This window comes from Eucyclogobius newberryi, unplaced genomic scaffold (assembly GCF_026437365.1).
Source record: "Eucyclogobius newberryi isolate DKJ021-1_F unplaced genomic scaffold, fEucNew1.0.hap1 SCAF_4, whole genome shotgun sequence".
Classification (NCBI taxonomy): Eukaryota; Metazoa; Chordata; class Actinopteri; order Gobiiformes; family Gobiidae; genus Eucyclogobius; species Eucyclogobius newberryi.
In genome coordinates, this window is record NW_027316056.1 from 25,038,219 (window position 1) to 25,057,829 (window position 19,611).

General features: G+C 39.2%; 2 protein-coding genes across 14 annotated transcripts in view; both read left to right on the top strand.

The window, feature by feature from the left end:
• Window positions 1–19,595, top strand: part of ank2a (ankyrin 2a, neuronal) — a 56,512-nt gene extending 36,917 nt beyond the window's left edge. For all 13 annotated transcript variants that reach the window (XM_072462874.1, XM_072462875.1, XM_072462880.1 and 10 more), the window contains 7 exons: window positions 13,905–15,776; window positions 16,238–16,327; window positions 16,607–16,690; window positions 17,089–17,253; window positions 17,329–17,496; window positions 17,593–17,684; window positions 18,094–19,595. In XM_072462874.1, coding sequence (XP_072318975.1) covers window positions 13,905–15,776; window positions 16,238–16,327; window positions 16,607–16,690; window positions 17,089–17,253; window positions 17,329–17,496; window positions 17,593–17,684; window positions 18,094–18,295 — 2,673 coding nt within the window. In that variant the 3' untranslated portion in view covers window positions 18,296–19,595. The remainder of the gene's footprint in view (window positions 1–13,904; window positions 15,777–16,237; window positions 16,328–16,606; window positions 16,691–17,088; window positions 17,254–17,328; window positions 17,497–17,592; window positions 17,685–18,093) is intronic.
• Window positions 1,551–13,365, top strand: LOC140377462 (uncharacterized). The gene is made up of 2 exons (XM_072462873.1): window positions 1,551–2,512; window positions 2,729–13,365. The coding sequence occupies exons 1-2, from the start codon at window positions 1,566–1,568 to the stop codon at window positions 11,703–11,705; spliced, it is 9,924 nt and encodes a 3,307-aa protein (XP_072318974.1). The 5' UTR covers window positions 1,551–1,565; the 3' UTR covers window positions 11,706–13,365.
• Window positions 19,596–19,611: the final 16 nt, after the last annotated feature.

Sequence of the window (19,611 nt, forward strand, 5' to 3'; positions counted from 1 at the left end):
ACAACATGGGGTGTATGATGCAACTTCACAGTGCACCCTTGGCAAGGACAGAAGACGAAATCAATGTAGAAATATTGGCATCTCAGAGAAAAGGTCCTACTGCTGCTGACTCTTTCCTCAAACAAAAGTATTATGACAATGTAATAGAAAGGCCAAACATCGGAAATGTGTTTACATTTTTTGCAAGATCTCAAGATTACCTAGATGGATATATGGAGGACTTGATGTTTATTGATGAGAATGAGGATTGGGCCCACACATCAAAGCCACTTATTTCTACATCTCTAAAGGCAGTGGAATTTAACAAAATATTTCAACCAACCAGAAAGCTACAAACACAGTCTGCATTTGTGACATGTGACTCAACAGATTACTGTTCTGTTAACTATGACAGTGTCCAAATTAAAGATAAACCCACTAGCACTGAGTACTTTAGCTCATCACCACCAGAGACAACGTGTTGCTTTAGTACAAATATTTGGAAGACTAAATGCTACAGCACTGCCAGCATGATGAATAATATAGAAAATAATGAGGAATACAAAGATGTGGATCGCTGTAGGGCTTGCTCACCAGATTCAGAAATTTCACAATGTAGTTTCTCATTTCTTGAACTGGCACTCTCAGAGTCAATCCGATCTCAGTTAAGGCATCAAACGTGTGATTATTTTTTGTTATACTCTAATTCTAATCGATCTGGACCAACACCGATCTCAGATTTTTTTACCCCAACAATATCAGATGCAAGAATAACCCTATTGTCTGAGGATATTGTTGACACTTGTGCAGCATTCAGGTCAGGATATGATATGGAAATTACTAGTTCCAATGAAATGCAATTTCCAGTTTACCCTACCAAATTCTCAACACCAAACATCCCAGAAAAACAGTCATATTTAGATTACTGGTTTTCAAAAATGCAATTGTCGCCAAGTGCTAAACAATTAGATAACACTAATGTGACTTTTCAAAATAATAATAAGGACCAACTTAATTCAAAGTTGTTAGTAAAACAAACAGAAGAAACTATAGCAGAGCATCATTACAAAAACAGAAGTACTGGGCGTGAGAGAAGACTGTTTAATTTGAGAACGAATAACAAGCATGACACACCAATAACACAATTTCAGTGCACTAATGACACATACGACCAGCCTCTCAATAAAATTCCTACCACACGAGAGAAAAATGAAAATACTTTTAGACCAAATGTGTTTAAATTAATCCAGAGGCCAAAGTATGTGTTAAACTTTCTGGGAAAAATATGTTCTAAGAAAGTTGAAACGAAACCAAATGAAAAAGGTACGTCAAATACATCTAATGTTTCATGTTCCATTGCAAATATAGTGAAAGTAAATAATGAACCATTAACTCCAAAAAACATTTCCATGAATCCGGAAATCAGAGTTAGTCTTAGAAAAACTGATGTGATCTCAACAGAGAATGTTTTAAGTTCAAGAACACTGACTTATGCAGATGTGGTTCAAGGTATTCATTTACAAAATGTATCATATAATGTGTTGGAAATCAAAGAGCTGGATGAGAGACCAGTAAGTCCCATATTGATGACAGATGATTCTTACATTGATGAAGCCAACTTAGTCACAAAGTGCAGGCGACCATCTCCTGACTCAGCATCATCTCAAAGTGAATGCAGGCCCCTCTCTCCAGACTCACCTGTCCCCCAGTTCAGGACCTTTGATGTTACACAGCTTCATTGCTTTTCTGGGCATAGGTCTTGTACACCATCATCAACTCTCTCAGACTGGGAAGGCACTGATGATTTTTTCTTGGAAAATCTCTTTGATGAGACTAGAGCACTGTCGCCACAATCAGATGTATCAGACCTTGAACTCGACAGGTTATTTAGCTGCAGATCATTGTCCCCAGAATCAGTGTCATCTGAATTTGACTATGCGCTAATGCAAGAATGGCTGTTGGACTTCAGAACATCTTCTCCAGCGTCTGTAGTTTCTGATGAAGAATCTCTGACTGAACCACCTTTGACTATTGGTCAATTGATGGGTCAACATTGTAACTATTTCTTGAAATATTATCATAGGAGACATTCTTCATCTCATTCAGATCCCTCAGAAATTGGGGATTTCGGTTATAATTTGGAAGAAAACCTTGGTCATAGCAGACCAGATACACCAGATTCTTTTACTTCAGAAAATAATGCTAGTCTTAACAAAACTGACGTAATCTCAACCAGAGCCTTGTTCGCTTCAAAAACTTTATCATATGCAGATGTGGTGCGAGGTATTCATCACAATAATGTATCATCCAACCAGTTGGAAAGTAAAGAGCCAGAAGAGATACCAGCCAGTCCCATATTATTGTTTGATGACTCTTCTTACCTTGATGAGGTTGACTTTATCACTCAGTACAAGCCATCGTCTCCTGACTCAGCAACATCTCAAAGTGAATGCAGGCCTCTCCCTCCAGACTCACCGGTCCCCCAGTTCAGAACAATTGGTGTTACACAGCGTCATAATTTCTCAGGTTATAGGTCTTGTACACCATCATCAACTGTCTCAGACTGGGAAGGCACTGATTTCTTCTTGGAAAATCTCTTTAATGAGGCCAACTTGATCACTAAGTACAAGGCATCATCTCCTGACTCAGCAACATTTCAATTTGATTCCAGGCCCCTCTCTCCAGACTCACCTGTCCCCCAGTTCAGAACCTTTGATGTTACACAGCTTCATTGCTTTTCTGGGCATAGGTCTTGTACACCATCATCAACTCTCTCAGACTGGGAAGGCACTGATGATTTTTTCTTGGAAAATCTCTTTGATGAGACTAGAGCACTGTCGCCACAATCAGATATATCAGACCTTGAACTCGACAGGTTATTTAGCTGCAGATCATTGTCCCCAGAATCAGTGTCATCTGAATTTGACTATGCGCTAATGCAAGAATGGTTGTTAGACTTCAGAACATCTTCTCCAGCGTCTGTAGTTTCTGATGAAGAATCTCTGACTGAACCACCTTTGACTATTGGTCAATTGATGGGTCAACATTGTAACTATTTCTTGAAATATTATCATATGAGACATTCTTCATCTCATTCAGATCACCCAGAAATTGGGGACTTCGATTATAATTTGGAAGAAAACCTTGGTCATAGCAGACCAGATACACCAGATTATTTTACTTCAGAAAATAATGCTAGTCTTAACAAAACTGACGTAATCTCAACCAGAGCCTTGTTCGCTTCAAAAACTTTATCATATGCAGATGTGGTGCGAGGTATTCATCACAATAATGTATCATCCAACCAGTTGGAAAGTAAAGAGCCAGAAGAGATACCAGCCAGTCCCATATTATTGTTTGATGACTCTTCTTCCCTTGATGAGGTTGACTTTATCAATCAGTACAAGCCATCGTCTCCTGACTCAGCAACATCTCAAAGTGAATGCAGGCCTCTCCCTCCAGACTCACCGGTCCCCCAGTTCAGAACAATTGGTGTTACACAGCGTCATAATTTCTCAGGGCATAGGTCTTGTACACCATCATCAACTGTCTCAGACTGGGAAGGCACTGATTTCTTCTTGGAAAATCTCTTTAATGAGGCCAACTTGATCACTAAGTACAAGGCATCTTCTCCTGACTCAGCAACATTTCAATTTGATTCCAGGCCCCTCTCTCCAGACTCACCTGTCCCGCAGTTCAGAACGTTTGATGTTACACAGCTTCATTGCTTTTCTGGGCATAGGTCTTGTACACCATCCTCAACTCTCTCAGACTGGGAAGGCACTGATGATTTTTTCTTGGAAAATCTCTTTGATGAGACTAGAGCACAGTCGCCACAATCAGATATATCAGACCTTGAACTCGACAGGTTATTTAGCTGCAGATCATTGTCCCCAGAATCAGTGTCAACTGAATTTGACTATGCGCTAATGCAAGAATGGTTGTTGGACTTCAGAACATCTTCTCCAGCGTCTGTAGTTTCTGATGAAGAATCTCTGACTGAACCACCTTTGACTATTGGTCAATTGATGCGTCAACATTGTAACTATTTCTTGAAATATTATCATAGGAGACATTCTTCATCTCATTCAGATCCCTCAGAAATTGGGGATTTCGATTATAATTTGGAAGAAAACCTTGGTCATAGCAGACCAGATACACCAGATTCTTTTACTTCAGAAAATAATGCTAGTCTTAACAAAACTGACGTAATCTCAACCAGAGCCTTGTTCGCTTCAAAAACTTTATCATATGCAGATGTGGTGCGAGGTATTCATCACAATAATGTATCATCCAACCAGTTGGAAAGTAAAGAGCCAGAAGAGATACCAGCCAGTCCCATATTATTGTTTGATGACTCTTCTTACCTTGATGAGGTTGACTTTATCACTCAGTACAAGCCATCGTCTCCTGACTCAGCAACATCTCAAAGTGAATGCAGGCCCCTCCCTCCAGACTCACCGGTCCCCCAGTTCAGAACAATTGGTGTTACACAGCGTCATAATTTCTCAGGTTATAGGTCTTGTACACCATCATCAACTGTCTCAGACTGGGAAGGCACTGATTTCTTCTTGGAAAATCTCTTTGATGAGGCCAACTTGATCACTAAGTACAAGGCATCATCTCCTGACTCAGCAACATTTCAATTTGATTCCAGGCCCCTCTCTCCAGACTCACCTGTCCCCCAGTTCAGAACCTTTGATGTTACACAGCTTCATCGCTTTTCTGGGCATAGGTCTTGTACACCATCCTCAACTCTCTCAGACTGGGAAGGCACTGATGATTTTTTCTTGGAAAATCTCTTTGATGAGACTAGAGCACTGTCGCCACAATCAGATATATCAGACCTTGAACTCGACAGGTTATTTAGCTGCAGATCATTGTCCCCAGAATCAGTGTCATCTGAATTTGACTATGCGCTAATGCAAGAATGGCTGTTGGACTTCAGAACATCTTCTCCAGCGTCTGTAGTTTCTGATGAAGAATCTCTGACTGAACCACCTTTGACTATTGGTCAATTGATGGGTCAACATTGTAACTATTTCTTGAAATATTATCATAGGAGACATTCTTCATCTCATTCAGATCACCCAGAAATTGGGGATTTCGATTATAATTTGGAAGAAAACCTTGGTCATAGCAGACCAGATACACCAGATTATTTTACTTCAGAAAATAATGCTAGTCTTAACAAAACTGACGTAATCTCAACCAGAGCCTTGTTCGCTTCAAAAACTTTATCATATGCAGATGTGGTGCAAGGTATTCATCACAATAATGTATCATCCAACCAGTTGGAAAGTAAAGAGCCAGAAGAGATACCAGCCAGTCCCATATTATTGTTTGATGACTCTTCTTACCTTGATGAGGTTGACTTTATCACTCAGTACAAGCCATCGTCTCCTGACTCAGCAACATCTCAAAGTGAATGCAGGCCTCTCCCTCCAGACTCACCGGTCCCCCAGTTCAGAACAATTGGTGTTACACAGCGTCATAATTTCTCAGGGCATAGGTCTTGTACACCATCATCAACTGTCTCAGACTGGGAAGGCACTGATTTCTTCTTGGAAAATCTCTTTAATGAGGCCAACTTGATCACTAAGTACAAGGCATCTTCTCCTGACTCAGCAACATTTCAATTTGATTCCAGGCCCCTCTCTCCAGACTCACCTGTCCCCCAGTTCAGAACCTTTGATGTTACACAGCTTCATTGCTTTTCTGGGCATAGGTCTTGTACACCATCCTCAACTCTCTCAGACTGGGAAGGCACTGATGATCTTTTCTTGGAAAATCTCTTTGATGAGACTAGAGCACAGTCGCCACAATCAGATATATCAGACCTTGAACTCGACAGGTTATTTAGCTGCAGATCATTGTCCCCAGAATCAGTGTCAACTGAATTTGACTATGCGCTAATGCAAGAATGGTTGTTGGACTTCAGAACATCTTCTCCAGCGTCTGTAGTTTCTGATGAAGAATCTCTGACTGAACCACCTTTGACTATTGGTCAATTGATGCGTCAACATTGTAACTATTTCTTGAAATATTATCATAGGAGACATTCTTCATCTCATTCAGATCCCTCAGAAATTGGGGATTTCGATTATAATTTGGAAGAAAACCTTGGTCATAGCAGACCAGATACACCAGATTCTTTTACTTCAGAAAATAATGCTAGTCTTAACAAAACTGACGTAATCTCAACCAGAGCCTTGTTCGCTTCAAAAACTTTATCATATGCAGATGTGGTGCGAGGTATTCATCACAATAATGTATCATCCAACCAGTTGGAAAGTAAAGAGCCAGAAGAGATACCAGCCAGTCCCATATTATTGTTTGATGACTCTTCTTACCTTGATGAGGTTGACTTTATCACTCAGTACAAGCCATCGTCTCCTGACTCAGCAACATCTCAAAGTGAATGCAGGCCCCTCCCTCCAGACTCACCTGTCCCCCAGTTCAGAACAATTGGTGTTACACAGCGTCATAATTTCTCAGGTTATAGGTCTTGTACACCATCATCAACTGTCTCAGACTGGGAAGGCACTGATTTCTTCTTGGAAAATCTCTTTGATGAGGCCAACTTGATCACTAAGTACAAGGCATCATCTCCTGACTCAGCAGCATTTCAATTTGATTCCAGGCCCCTCTCTCTAGACTCACCTGTCCCCCAGTTCAGAACCTTTGATGTTACACAGCTTCATCGCTTTTCTGGGCATAGGTCTTGTACACCATCCTCAACTCTCTCAGACTGGGAAGGCACTGATGATTTTTTCTTGGAAAATCTCTTTGATGAGACTAGAGCACTGTCGCCACAATCAGATATATCAGACCTTGAACTCGACAGGTTATTTAGCTGCAGATCATTGTCCCCAGAATCAGTGTCATCTGAATTTGACTATGCGCTAATGCAAGAATGGTTGTTGGACTTCAGAACATCTTCTCCAGCGTCTGTAGTTTCTGATGAAGAATCTCTGACTGAACCACCTTTGACTATTGGTCAATTGATGGGTCAACATTGTAACTATTTCTTGAAATATTATCATAGGAGACATTCTTCATCTCATTCAGATCACCCAGAAATTGGGGATTTCGATTATAATTTGGAAGAAAACCTTGGTCATAGCAGACCAGATACACCAGATTATTTTACTTCAGAAAATAATGCTAGTCTTAACAAAACTGACGTAATCTCAACCAGAGCCTTGTTCGCTTCAAAAACTTTATCATATGCAGATGTGGTGCAAGGTATTCATCACAATAATGTATCATCCAACCAGTTGGAAAGTAAAGAGCCAGAAGAGATACCAGCCAGTCCCATATTATTGTTTGATGACTCTTCTTACCTTGATGAGGTTGACTTTATCACTCAGTACAAGCCATCGTCTCCTGACTCAGCAACATCTCAAAGTGAATGCAGGCCCCTCCCTCCAGACTCACCTGTCCCCCAGTTCAGAACAATTGGTGTTACACAGCGTCATAATTTCTCAGGTTATAGGTCTTGTACACCATCATCAACTGTCTCAGACTGGGAAGGCACTGATTTCTTCTTGGAAAATCTCTTTGATGAGGCCAACTTGATCACTAAGTACAAGGCATCATCTCCTGACTCAGCAACATTTCAATTTGATTCCAGGCCCCTCTCTCCAGACTCACCTGTCCCCCAGTTCAGAACCTTTGATGTTACACAGCTTCATTGCTTTTCTGGGCATAGGTCTTGTACACCATCCTCAACTCTCTCAGACTGGGAAGGCACTGATGATTTTTTCTTGGAAAATCTCTTTGATGAGACTAGAGCACTGTCGCCACAATCAGATATATCAGACCTTGAACTCGACAGGTTATTTAGCTGCAGATCATTGTCCCCAGAATCAGTGTCATCTGAATTTGACTATGCGCTAATGCAAGAATGGCTGTTGGACTTCAGAACATCTTCTCCAGCGTCTGTAGTTTCTGATGAAGAATCTCTGACTGAACCACCTTTGACTATTGGTCAATTGATGTGTCAACATTGTAACTATTTCTTGAAATATTATCATAGGAGACATTCTTCATCTCATTCAGATCACCCAGAAATTGGGGATTTCGATTATAATTTGGAAGAAAACCTTGGTCATAGCAGACCACATACACCAGATTATTTTACTTCAGAAAATAATGCTAGTCTTAACAAAACTGACGTAATCTCAACCAGAGCCTTGTTCGCTTCAAAAACGTTATCATATGCAGATGTGGTGCGAGGTATTCATCACAATAATGTATCATCCAACCAATTGGAAAGTAAAGAGCCAGAAGAGATACCAGCCAGTCCCATATTATTGTTTGATGACTCTTCTTCCCTTGATGAGGTTGACTTTATCACTCAGTACAAGCCATCGTCTCCTGACTCAGCAACATCTCAAAGTGAATGCAGGCCTCTCCCTCCAGACTCACCGGTCCCCCAGTTCAGAACAATTGGTGTTACACAGCGTCATAATTTCTCAGGGCATAGGTCTTGTACACCATCATCAACTGTCTCAGACTGGGAAGGCACTGATTTCTTCTTGGAAAATCTCTTTAATGAGGCCAACTTGATCACTAAGTACAAGGCATCTTCTCCTGACTCAGCAACATTTCAATTTGATTCCAGGCCCCTCTCTCCAGACTCACCTGTCCCCCAGTTCAGAACCTTTGATGTTACACAGCTTCATTGCTTTTCTGGGCATAGGTCTTGTACACCATCCTCAACTCTCTCAGACTGGGAAGGCACTGATGATCTTTTCTTGGAAAATCTCTTTGATGAGACTAGAGCACAGTCGCCACAATCAGATATATCAGACCTTGAACTCGACAGGTTATTTAGCTGCAGATCATTGTCCCCAGAATCAGTGTCAACTGAATTTGACTATGCGCTAATGCAAGAATGGTTGTTGGACTTCAGAACATCTTCTCCAGCGTCTGTAGTTTCTGATGAAGAATCTCTGACTGAACCACCTTTGACTATTGGTCAATTGATGTGTCAACATTGTAACTATTTCTTGAAATATTATCATAGGAGACATTCTTCATCTCATTCAGATCACCCAGAAATTGGGGATTTCGATTATAATTTGGAAGAAAACCTTGGTCATAGCAGACCAGATACACCAGATTCTTTTACTTCAGAAAATAATGCTAGTCTTAACAAAACTGACGTAATCTCAACCAGAGCCTTGTTCGCTTCAAAAACTTTATCATATGCAGATGTGGTGCGAGGTATTCATCACAATAATGTATCATCCAACCAGTTGGAAAGTAAAGAGCCAGAAGAGATACCAGCCAGTCCCATATTATTGTTTGATGACTCTTCTTACCTTGATGAGGTTGACTTTATCACTCAGTACAAGCCATCGTCTCCTGACTCAGCAACATCTCAAAGTGAATGCAGGCTCCTCCCTCCAGACTCACCGGTCCCCCAGTTCAGAACAATTGGTGTTACACAGCGTCATAATTTCTCAGGTTATAGGTCTTGTACACCATCATCAACTGTCTCAGACTGGGAAGGCACTGATTTCTTCTATGAAAATCTCTTTGATGAGGCCAACTTGATCACTAAGTACAAGGCATCATCTCCTGACTCAGCAGCATTTCAATTTGATTCCAGGCCCCTCTCTCCAGACTCACCTGTCCCCCAGTTCAGAACCTTTGATGTTACACAGCTTCATCGCTTTTCTGGGCATAGGTCTTGTACACCATCCTCAACTCTCTCAGACTGGGAAGGCACTGATGATCTTTTCTTGGAAAATCTCTTTGATGAGACTAGAGCACTGTCGCCACAATCAGATATATCAGACCTTGAACTCGACAGGTTATTTAGCTGCAGATCATTGTCCCCAGAATCAGTGTCATCTGAATTTGACTATGCGCTAATGCAAGAATGGCTGTTGGACTTCAGAACATCTTCTCCAGCGTCTGTAGTTTCTGATGAAGAATCTCTGACTGAACCACCTTTGACTATTGGTCAATTGATGGGTCAACATTGTAACTATTTCTTGAAATATTATCATAGGAGACATTCTTCATCTCATTCAGATCACCCAGAAATTGGGGATTTCGATTATAATTTGGAAGAAAACCTTGGTCATAGCAGACCAGATACACCAGATTATTTTACTTCAGAAAATAATGCTAGTCTTAACAAAACTGACGTAATCTCAACCAGAGCCTTGTTCGCTTCAAAAACTTTATCATATGCAGATGTGGTGCAAGGTATTCATCACAATAATGTATCATCCAACCAGTTGGAAAGTAAAGAGCCAGAAGAGATACCAGCCAGTCCCATATTATTGTTTGATGACTCTTCTTACCTTGATGAGGTTGACTTTATCACTCAGTACAAGCCATCGTCTCCTGACTCAGCAACATCTCAAAGTGAATGCAGGCCTCTCCCTCCAGACTCACCTGTCCCCCAGTTCAGAACAATTGGTGTTACACAGCGTCATAATTTCTCAGGGCATAGGTCTTGTACACCATCATCAACTGTCTCAGACTGGGAAGGCACTGATTTCTTCTTGGAAAATCTCTTTGATGAGGCCAACTTGATCACTAAGTACAAGGCATCATCTCCTGACTCAGCAGCATTTCAATTTGATTCCAGGCCCCTCTCTCCAGACTCACCTGTCCCCCAGTTCAGAACCTTTGATGTTACACAGCTTCATTGCTTTTCTGGGCATAGGTCTTGTACACCATCCTCAACTCTCTCAGACTGGGAAGGCACTGATGATTTTTTCTTGGAAAATCTCTTTGATGAGACTAGAGCACTGTCGCCACAATCAGATATATCAGACCTTGAACTCGACAGGTTATTTAGCTGCAGATCATTGTCCCCAGAATCAGTGTCATCTGAATTTGACTATGCGCTAATGCAAGAATGGCTGTTGGACTTCAGAACATCTTCTCCAGCGTCCGTAGTTTCTGATGAAGAATCTCTGACTGAACCACCTTTGACTATTGGTCAATTGATGGGTCAACATTGTAACTATTTCTTGAAATATTATCATAGGAGACATTCTTCATCTCATTCAGATCACCCAGAAATTGGGGATTTCGATTATAATTTGGAAGAAAACCTTGGTCATAGCAGACCAGATACACCAGATTCTTTTACTTCAGAAAATAATGCTAGTCTTAACAAAACTGACGTAATCTCAACCAGAGCCTTGTTCGCTTCAAAAACGTTATCATATGCAGATGTGGTGCGAGGTATTCATCACAATAATGTATCATCCAACCAGTTGGAAAGTAAAGAGCCAGAAGAGATACCAGCCAGTCCCATATTATTGTTTGATGACTCTTCTTACCTTGATGAGGTTGACTTTATGACTCATTACAAGCCATCATCTCCTGACTCAGCAACATCTCAAAGTGAATTCACTACTTTGTCACCATACTCTCCTTTTTCTGAATTTGGTCTTGAATCATGTTTTAATTCATCACACAAATCCTATACATTTGGTCTTGATTTTTCAGATCAGTCAAGCACATCTGACCTTAATATCCAGAACCCTGCGTCCATTACCGCTCAAAATGATGTTGAAATGATAGGAACCAGTACTTCAACAGAGCACACTTTATTTTCAAATACAGAATCAAATCATAACAATGTTAATCCACTTGAGAAACAAACATTTTATAAACATTTCAAATATAAAAGAACAGGATTCATTGCACATGTTAGTGATCCATTGTATAATGGATATTTAAGTTGAATGATATCATCATTGTTGAAGTTTGCATGCTATTTTACATTTTAAGGTTTATTAGTATTTTCCATGTATTGTAGTACTTAGTAGGGTTGTAATGCTTCATGAATCTCACGATTCGGTTTAATTCAGGACCTACAATTTGATTCATCCCAATTCTTTCACAATTTTTAAAAGTAATACAAGTTTTTGTGTCATTATTGGTGATAGAAAAACTAATTCATGTTGTCTTTTAATTAATGTTATTATAAATAATAATAATATGTAAATTGCACAACTCTAGCCTAATGTAGTTAATGGCATTTGTTTTTATTTCATATAGGGCTTAATAGGCTCGCTCTTATATTTTTCTTATATATAGGCTACACCTTCTTCATGTGAGGTGAACTGCTTGATTCATTTATCCTGAGCTTATCATATTCCACGTGTAAGTTTCTTTACTGCAGTAAAGTGTGTTTGCCGTATAGCAGTCTGGTGAAATGTTTTGCCAGATTTGATTTATTCATTGAAAACACGTACACGCTGTTGATCACTGCCTGCTTTGTCCATGCACGTGTGTGTCTATGTGTGCAGGGCTGGACTGGGAGAAAAAATTGTCCCTGGAAGTTTTTGGTATTGACCATTTCCTACCACGACAGCTATCACGGCTATATAGTATTTTTCCAGTAAAAATAACAAAAATATATTAAACATATATAAAACATATACAAAACATAATATAAAAGATGAATAAAAGATATATCAAAGGTACATGTTTGAAACAAGAAACAAGAACAGGCTAGAACTTTTTTTCTGTTGAGTTTAATTAAGATGACTGTAAATCAAAATAAATTATTTAAGTTTTAATAATACATGAAATATAATCAAGTTTCCATCAGGTCCCCCTGTTAGTGCCCCCAGAACTTGCTTGTTAAAACACCCCTGGAGGGCCACAGCAGTGTGGTCTGTTGGGCCAGGGACCACATGTCAGTGAACTCAGACCATTTGTCCACGTGACATAAGTGTAGCGTGGAGATGCTGAGCAGATATAGAGCACGCTCAGCGGGCTGCCAGGATGTGGCTGGGGTGCCATAACCAATTATGTCGTTTTTCAGAGCGTATCTGTGAATTACGCATTGAGATGGAATAGGACATTTTAGAATCGTTACACACCTAGTACCTTGTATTCGTCTGAAGTTCATATACACTGAAAAAGTAAATACATATCAAATAACTAACAACGGCATTTTTTATCAAATTTAATCAGTTAAAGTATTAGCTAAATACTCTCAAACGATATAATTGTCTGCTATAAAGTTGGTTCTACCAACTCATAGGTTTTATAATCGTTGTTGGTCCAGATAATAATTCATGATTTTTAACCAAACAACAAAAAATGTTTTTGTTTTTTTTAAGCAGCTTCCACTTCTAAAATGTGAGGGGTTTTTCATGTTTTCATTCAAAATAGTTTATAGTTGTCTTTTATGTTTTAAAAATGTGTATTTTTAAAAGAAAGGAAAAATAAGTGTTATGTTGAGTCACATGCCAACTGTAGACCTAAAATGCCAATGCCACATTCAACATGGATGGAAAAGAATTATTGACTGCATATGGATTGTAAAAACAATGGGAATTGCTATCATCATCTCTCTACACTTTCAATATGAAAGATTTGTTTTGGATTCAAATCCAGGAAAGAGCTTGAGAAACAACATACCCTGTTTTTGGTAAGATAGCTCAGTTGAATGCAGTGTGTTACTCTCAGTTGAAACACCCTGGCATGTATGCAATAAGAGAGGAATGGCCTTTTAATAAGCACAAGCCTGCTTTGGTTTTGGTACACTAACATCTGTACCCTGTGTATGATCATCATTTAAGTGGTTTAGGCTGTCCATTTATATTAAAATGCAAGTACATGTCTTCAAAAATTCTGCTGGAATATTACTAATGATAAAACAATAACAATTGTGATTCTGCTGGAATAGTGTTGGCTTTCCTAGTATTGAATTAGATGTCAAGTGAAACTAGTGTTGACTGTTCGATTTAGATATTGAAAGTCCATTTGTGCCCTTCTTCCTAAATTATTACCTTACAATAAGGAATACATTAAACCTTCAAAAGGGACACTAATGAATTTTCTGTGGCCCTTATCAAGTGCATGCTTATTTTTAATCTTTCATAACTTTCATTTTCAAACTCTACCATTTCATTTATTATTTGTTGCAGATTCCAACATCACCCATACCAAATCATTCAGAACCCTCAGAACAATCCATTCAGTTTAATGACAAATATCAGTCCACTTTGTCCCCTAACCCACAATCATCAGGGCATTTTGAACTCACAATGGCTGAAGTTCCAATCACATCAACAACTAAACAAATGGAAGATTCAGATTCCAGAGACTATTTACCTTCTGAAGTTGACCCTGTCACTCCGCCAACAGAAACATCATGTAGCAAAGAAACCCACGATACAAGTAACAAAAGATCTGCTGAATATTCCCATCAAGAAAAAAGCCGGAGTGTAGATGGAGACACCCAAATAACCACACAGATTGAGCCAGACTTTCAAATTGTTGAATTTACAAACCAAGAATCTACATCAGAGTCAAGCCTCACCATTGAGGAATGCAAATCGGCACAACAACAGGTGAAGTTTGAAGATCACCCTGTACCACTGATGAGCCACAGTGATGACACCGCTGGAACATCTTCTTTCATGCCTTGTTCCAAAATGGATGATGTTGTAGCTTTTGTTTCGGACAAACTATCTGGAGGTTCATTGGATAGTAGAAGACAAGACAACTATAAAACAGAACATGCAATCTGTATTCAAGATCATCATGTTTTAGATGTCGGTGGATCAGGGATGACGATATTAAAACAAGAACCTAATTCAGATGAACCCAGATTCAAGCCAGACCATGGCCCTTTACTTGAAGAGAACAATGTGTGTTTAGAAGAAATCAAACATTTGGACATAACAGAGACAAGTCAAAACAATGAGGCATTTGAAATATCTTCCATGATGCCTCTCCATAAAATAGAGGACAGTCAAGCTATCCAAAAAGAAGACATGACCACCCTTGATCAAGTCTCTTCCAGTTCTCAAGATCTTGATTTAAAGATCGACCTTTCAGCTGAATATCCTCAGACTATTTCATCAGAAAATGTTCCATCAAAACAAGATCCTACATCAGATGAACCCAGATCAGATTTAGTTCTGTCAGGCAGTGACCAGTCATCCCTTGCAGAACATCAGGAGAGTTTTGGTGAAAATGACCAGTGTGTAGATCTGTTAATACAGACTGGTCAAACTAACAATTGTGCGGCTGAAATATTGTCCATGATGCATAGTGGTCAGACAAAGCAAGAAGTAAGCCTATCCTGCAAAGGCAATGAGGATTATTCATCTGATGTTTTTGAAATGTGGGACAACAAGCCTTTTGAAGAATTGAAGTCAAGCTCTCAAGATCTTGATGTATCAGTCTCTCCAACTGATAATGCATTTGACATACGTGCTCCATCCATGGCTCCATCAGATGCATCAAGATTTTTTGGTTTTGAGGAACTTTTACCTATGACTGTTGAGAGACCAGTGAAGGCAAAAACCAGTTTGCACCATTCAGAAGCGTCAATGACACTGGAGATTTTTCAAACTCGAAAGTCTCTCGATACAGAACAGGCATTGTCTCCTTCAATTGATGAATACTGCATCCCACCGGGTTATGATGAGGTCTCCAAAGCAGCAAGGCCAATGTTTGATCTTTCTGACACAGAGGCTTATTTTGACTGTATTCAAGGAGCTTCGGATTTCTCAGAGACTGAATTTGAGGAACCTGAGGTCAAATCTGGATCACATCAACAATTTTGCAACTCAGAGAAGAGCCAAAAATGTTTACTTCCCTTACCATCTGGAAGTGAGGATTATGAAGATTCTACTTTTACCCATGAACCTCTTTACCATGTTCAAGAAGAAAATGAAGAGAGTTCGGATGAGGAATTCTCCTTGTGTGAAGCTCCACCAAAGATAACGGTTTGTGAAATTGGAGCAAAAAATAGTGAGGAAGATGACACATACGAATCAATCTCAAGGGTAAGATGGAACCCAGAAAACTAATCCTGAAATGTATCCCTGCGTTTGGCAAAAATAAATTTGCTTCACAAAGGAATGTCTGCTAACAATGTGGCTGTAGATAGAAATGTTCACTAATCTTTTGTATGTTTGTATTGATTTTGTATTTATTCTTTTAACTTTTTCTACTCACAGAAGCTTGTCACTGCTGACCATAACCACTGCTTGCTCACACGCTCACAAACATGCCAACTATTTTCTTTTACATCACCGGTAAATCACTACTAGCATGGTGTATTCATTTGTTTGTTACAGATTGCCATGATGTACTTTCCTGCATTAGTAAAATAACACTGATCAAACCATTGTTGGAAAGTCCACCATAACACTCTGACCACTGTTTTGCTCTGCTTCAAACACAGCGCTGTATCTGCTGTTACAGTTGTGTAAATGTATGTAAATCACTTATGTTGATGAATCAGAAAATTGAAGCAGAACTGGGAACACTCTCAGAAAGTTCTGAGGAAGAGTTTTTGACCACAAGGATAATTCGAAGAAGGGTTTTCATTAAGGTATTTGTTTTAGCATGATGGGTGGTGTACAGAACTGAATGCTTCAGTTTGTGACTGTTTTGCAGTGTCTAAAATGTACAAATGAGAAACACACATTCATTTTAGGGAAGAGCTCATTCATTTTACTAAGATGACGGGACTAAATAGATATTCTGTATTGTGTTCCTCTTTTCCTGTTTTTTAATGCAAGTGCACGTCTGGCGTGCCACTGTCCCTGCTTTTATGAACCTATTCTGATCGATACAGCAATAACATCTTAAGTTATTATTGTCCTTTCAGGCAGATGAAATGGATGATATCCTTCCTGAGTCAACCTCTGAAGAAACATACATGGATGAAAACGGACACATTGTTGTCAAAAAGGTAGGCTTAAAATGTTGGTTGTTAAGTAGTTGGCTAAGCTGTTCTTAAGGAGGAAAAAACAACAACTATATATATATATATATATATATATATATTAATTTCTTCTTTTCATGTTAATCCAGTCTGAAGTTACAGAAGTGCTGCGCTGTTTACTAGGCTTTTGTCATATGCTAGGTATAGTTTTTCTTGGACAGATGGTAAAACCATGACAAAAAGGCCCTCCACAGTTTGACATGGTGAGGTGTGTTCCATGTCTAAACTGTAGGAGGCAGTGTGGGCCCCTGTGTGGTCGAAGACAATGATTTTAATACATAATAAACACAAAACATTGCTTTAGTGTTATGTCCACTTTAATAGATACAAAAGTGTCAGTAGTATCTTCTTTCTATTTTTTGCAGGTTACCCGAAAAGTAATCCGCAAATGTGCTTCTTCCTCTGATGGTGCTGAGTTAGAACAGGTCTCATCCGAAGCAGGAGCCCATTCCATCTGGCCCTCCCAGGGTGATGGATACTCCAAAGTGATCAAGAGGACCGTAGTAAAGAGCGATGGGGACCAGTCAGAGGTGTGTGCCATTTATAACTGATGTGATGTGCACTGAAGTTAGCATGCTGGAGCACTAATTTTGTTGATTATTTAGGTAATGTTTACCCAATGTGAGGGTCTATCGAAGCAAGACCAAGCTGAAGGTGGGAAAGTTAGTCGTGTTGAGAAGACAGTGGTGATGAAGGGTGAGCGGACGATGGCACACCACGGTGACATGACTTTGGCTTCAGATGTCCTCTCAGCACAAGATGACTTCAGACAGGTTGGCAAAAATATTTATTTGACTAAATATGTCGTTTTCACCTTGTTTCTGATCACTTTCTCTTTAAATGCTGCTGTAATCTTTTTATACTATTAGGCTCTAGGATATATAGGTGGTTTTAATGACACAGAGCTCCCTCATGTGGTAGAGAAGCAGACTGTCAAAGACGATGGAACTTTAGTAAGGAGGTGTGAAGTCAATTATTCAATGCCTGCATCTGCATTCCTCGAGTTGGATTTTTGATCAAATAAAATCTGTTGTGTATTCTAATAATTCAAACATAATTGTATGAAAAGAACTGCATAGAAATTGTTTTTGCACGTGTGGACAAAAATGATTTGCAGGGTTATATTTCACATGCATGCTCTTTAAACATAATCAAGGTTTATTATGTTAGCAGGTTGGGCACTTCTAAACAACTAATATCCATAACTCATGATTCAGTGAAAGAAATGAAGGAATTGCAGTGTTTTGAAAATGTGTTATAACAAATGATGACACTTGTTTGTGTTTGTTTTCTAATTCAGTTACAGTGGACCATTTGCTATTACACTTTTTCAAGTTCTAACTAGTCTGTCCTCTCCTTCCACTTTTTAGGGCCCAGATGCATAAAGGTCGCACTCTGAGGCGGATCGTGGTGAAGGGAGCTGACCAGAAGAAACAAGTGCTTATGGAGCGAGTGCAGGGCCCTCGAAAAGGTTCAAAGTCAACAGACCTTAAGCAGCATCTCCACCAGCTCTTTCACCATCATTATGAACAAAAACAAGGAAAAGACACCAAGAAGGAGGAGGAAGAATAGATTCCCTGATTACTTCTTGAGCCCATTCTAGCTAGAAGTTACCCTTAAATCCTATGCATTAGCCAGATGCAATCCCAGAGTGTGCCAGGGCACCTCTAAGCTACCATAGTCTTCCCATTTAGTGTTGGATTACATTTTTATTTTTATTTGTATTCTTGTTTTATGTGACCAAAGAAAACATTTAGGTTGGATTTTTTCTTTCCCGCCAATTTATTTCCATGTCAGAAGTTGTTGTCACTATAGTAGAAAATCACATACCAAGAAATATTACCTACACATTCATCATGTAACATGCAGACCACTTTTATCCTCAAGAATATTTTACCAACTGAAGATTTCTACTGCTCTTCCCAATATGCTTGGACTGTGCACTCCATTCACCATTATAAGATCAGGTGGTCAAGATGTCACTTAGACCTTATGATTGCTCATATCCATTGCTGCTGCTTCTGTGTTTTGTGTAGGCTATATGTAATCCATTCTATATTATCTATTTAGAGGCATTATGGACATCTGTAGCCTAGAAACTAATAGCCACTCATGTGAAGTAGAGCAGGCATGACTTATCAACATCTGTCATTATATTAGCCGCATAGTTCTGTGGACTGCTGCTACCTCCCCTATGTGTATGTTTTCATTTACGTGATGCATAATGTCTGTATTTTTCATTATTCGTTTGGTTTCTTCATGCATGTGTTTTATATTTTACTAGATCAATAATTTTTTATGCATTGAAATAGTTTTGTTTCTATTTTCTATGTAGAAATTTCATTTTGCACCATCATCAGATGACGTTTAGATTATCTGTTACAGACTTGAATAATGATTTGAAGTATGTAAAACTTGTCTGCCTCTGTCTTTACGTGACTGAATGTGTGAGCAGTTTCTGTCTGTATATCAAAGGGACACAGAGTAATTTACCAGAATTGCATTGGCAGAGTAAATGTTCCATGCTTTTTGTGCACAGGCTTTGAGGTTGAGAGCTTCAGAGTGCCACTATTCACAATGCTTTGTACTGTATGTATCTACAACATGTACTTAATGTATTTAATTCTCTCTCACTGGTTATTTAGTGACGTAGGGACAAGTATGTACAATGCAATCTAGTGGAAGTTCACTGTGACAGGTATGCTTTTATTTTGAGCGTCCTTCTGTGATGAGTTATATATAATAAATTCAATGCATATGTATAAATATCTAGGGCATGACTCAGTATCAGCATTTAAAAAAATATATGAAAATAAAATGACTGCAGTGTTTCCATGGCTGATACCGCAAATAAAAGTATTCACATACTGTACATAGTAATATCTTTC

Bases quoted from the DNA above. Each gene is read 5' to 3' on its own strand.
- LOC140377462 (XM_072462873.1), top strand. From the start codon at position 1,566: ATGACAGATGATTCTTACATTGATGAAGCCAACTTAGTCACAAAGTGC. The intron at 2,513-2,728 runs GTCTTGTACACC...TTCTGGGCATAG, and splicing joins CATAATTTCTCAGGTTATAG to GTCTTGTACACCATCATCAA.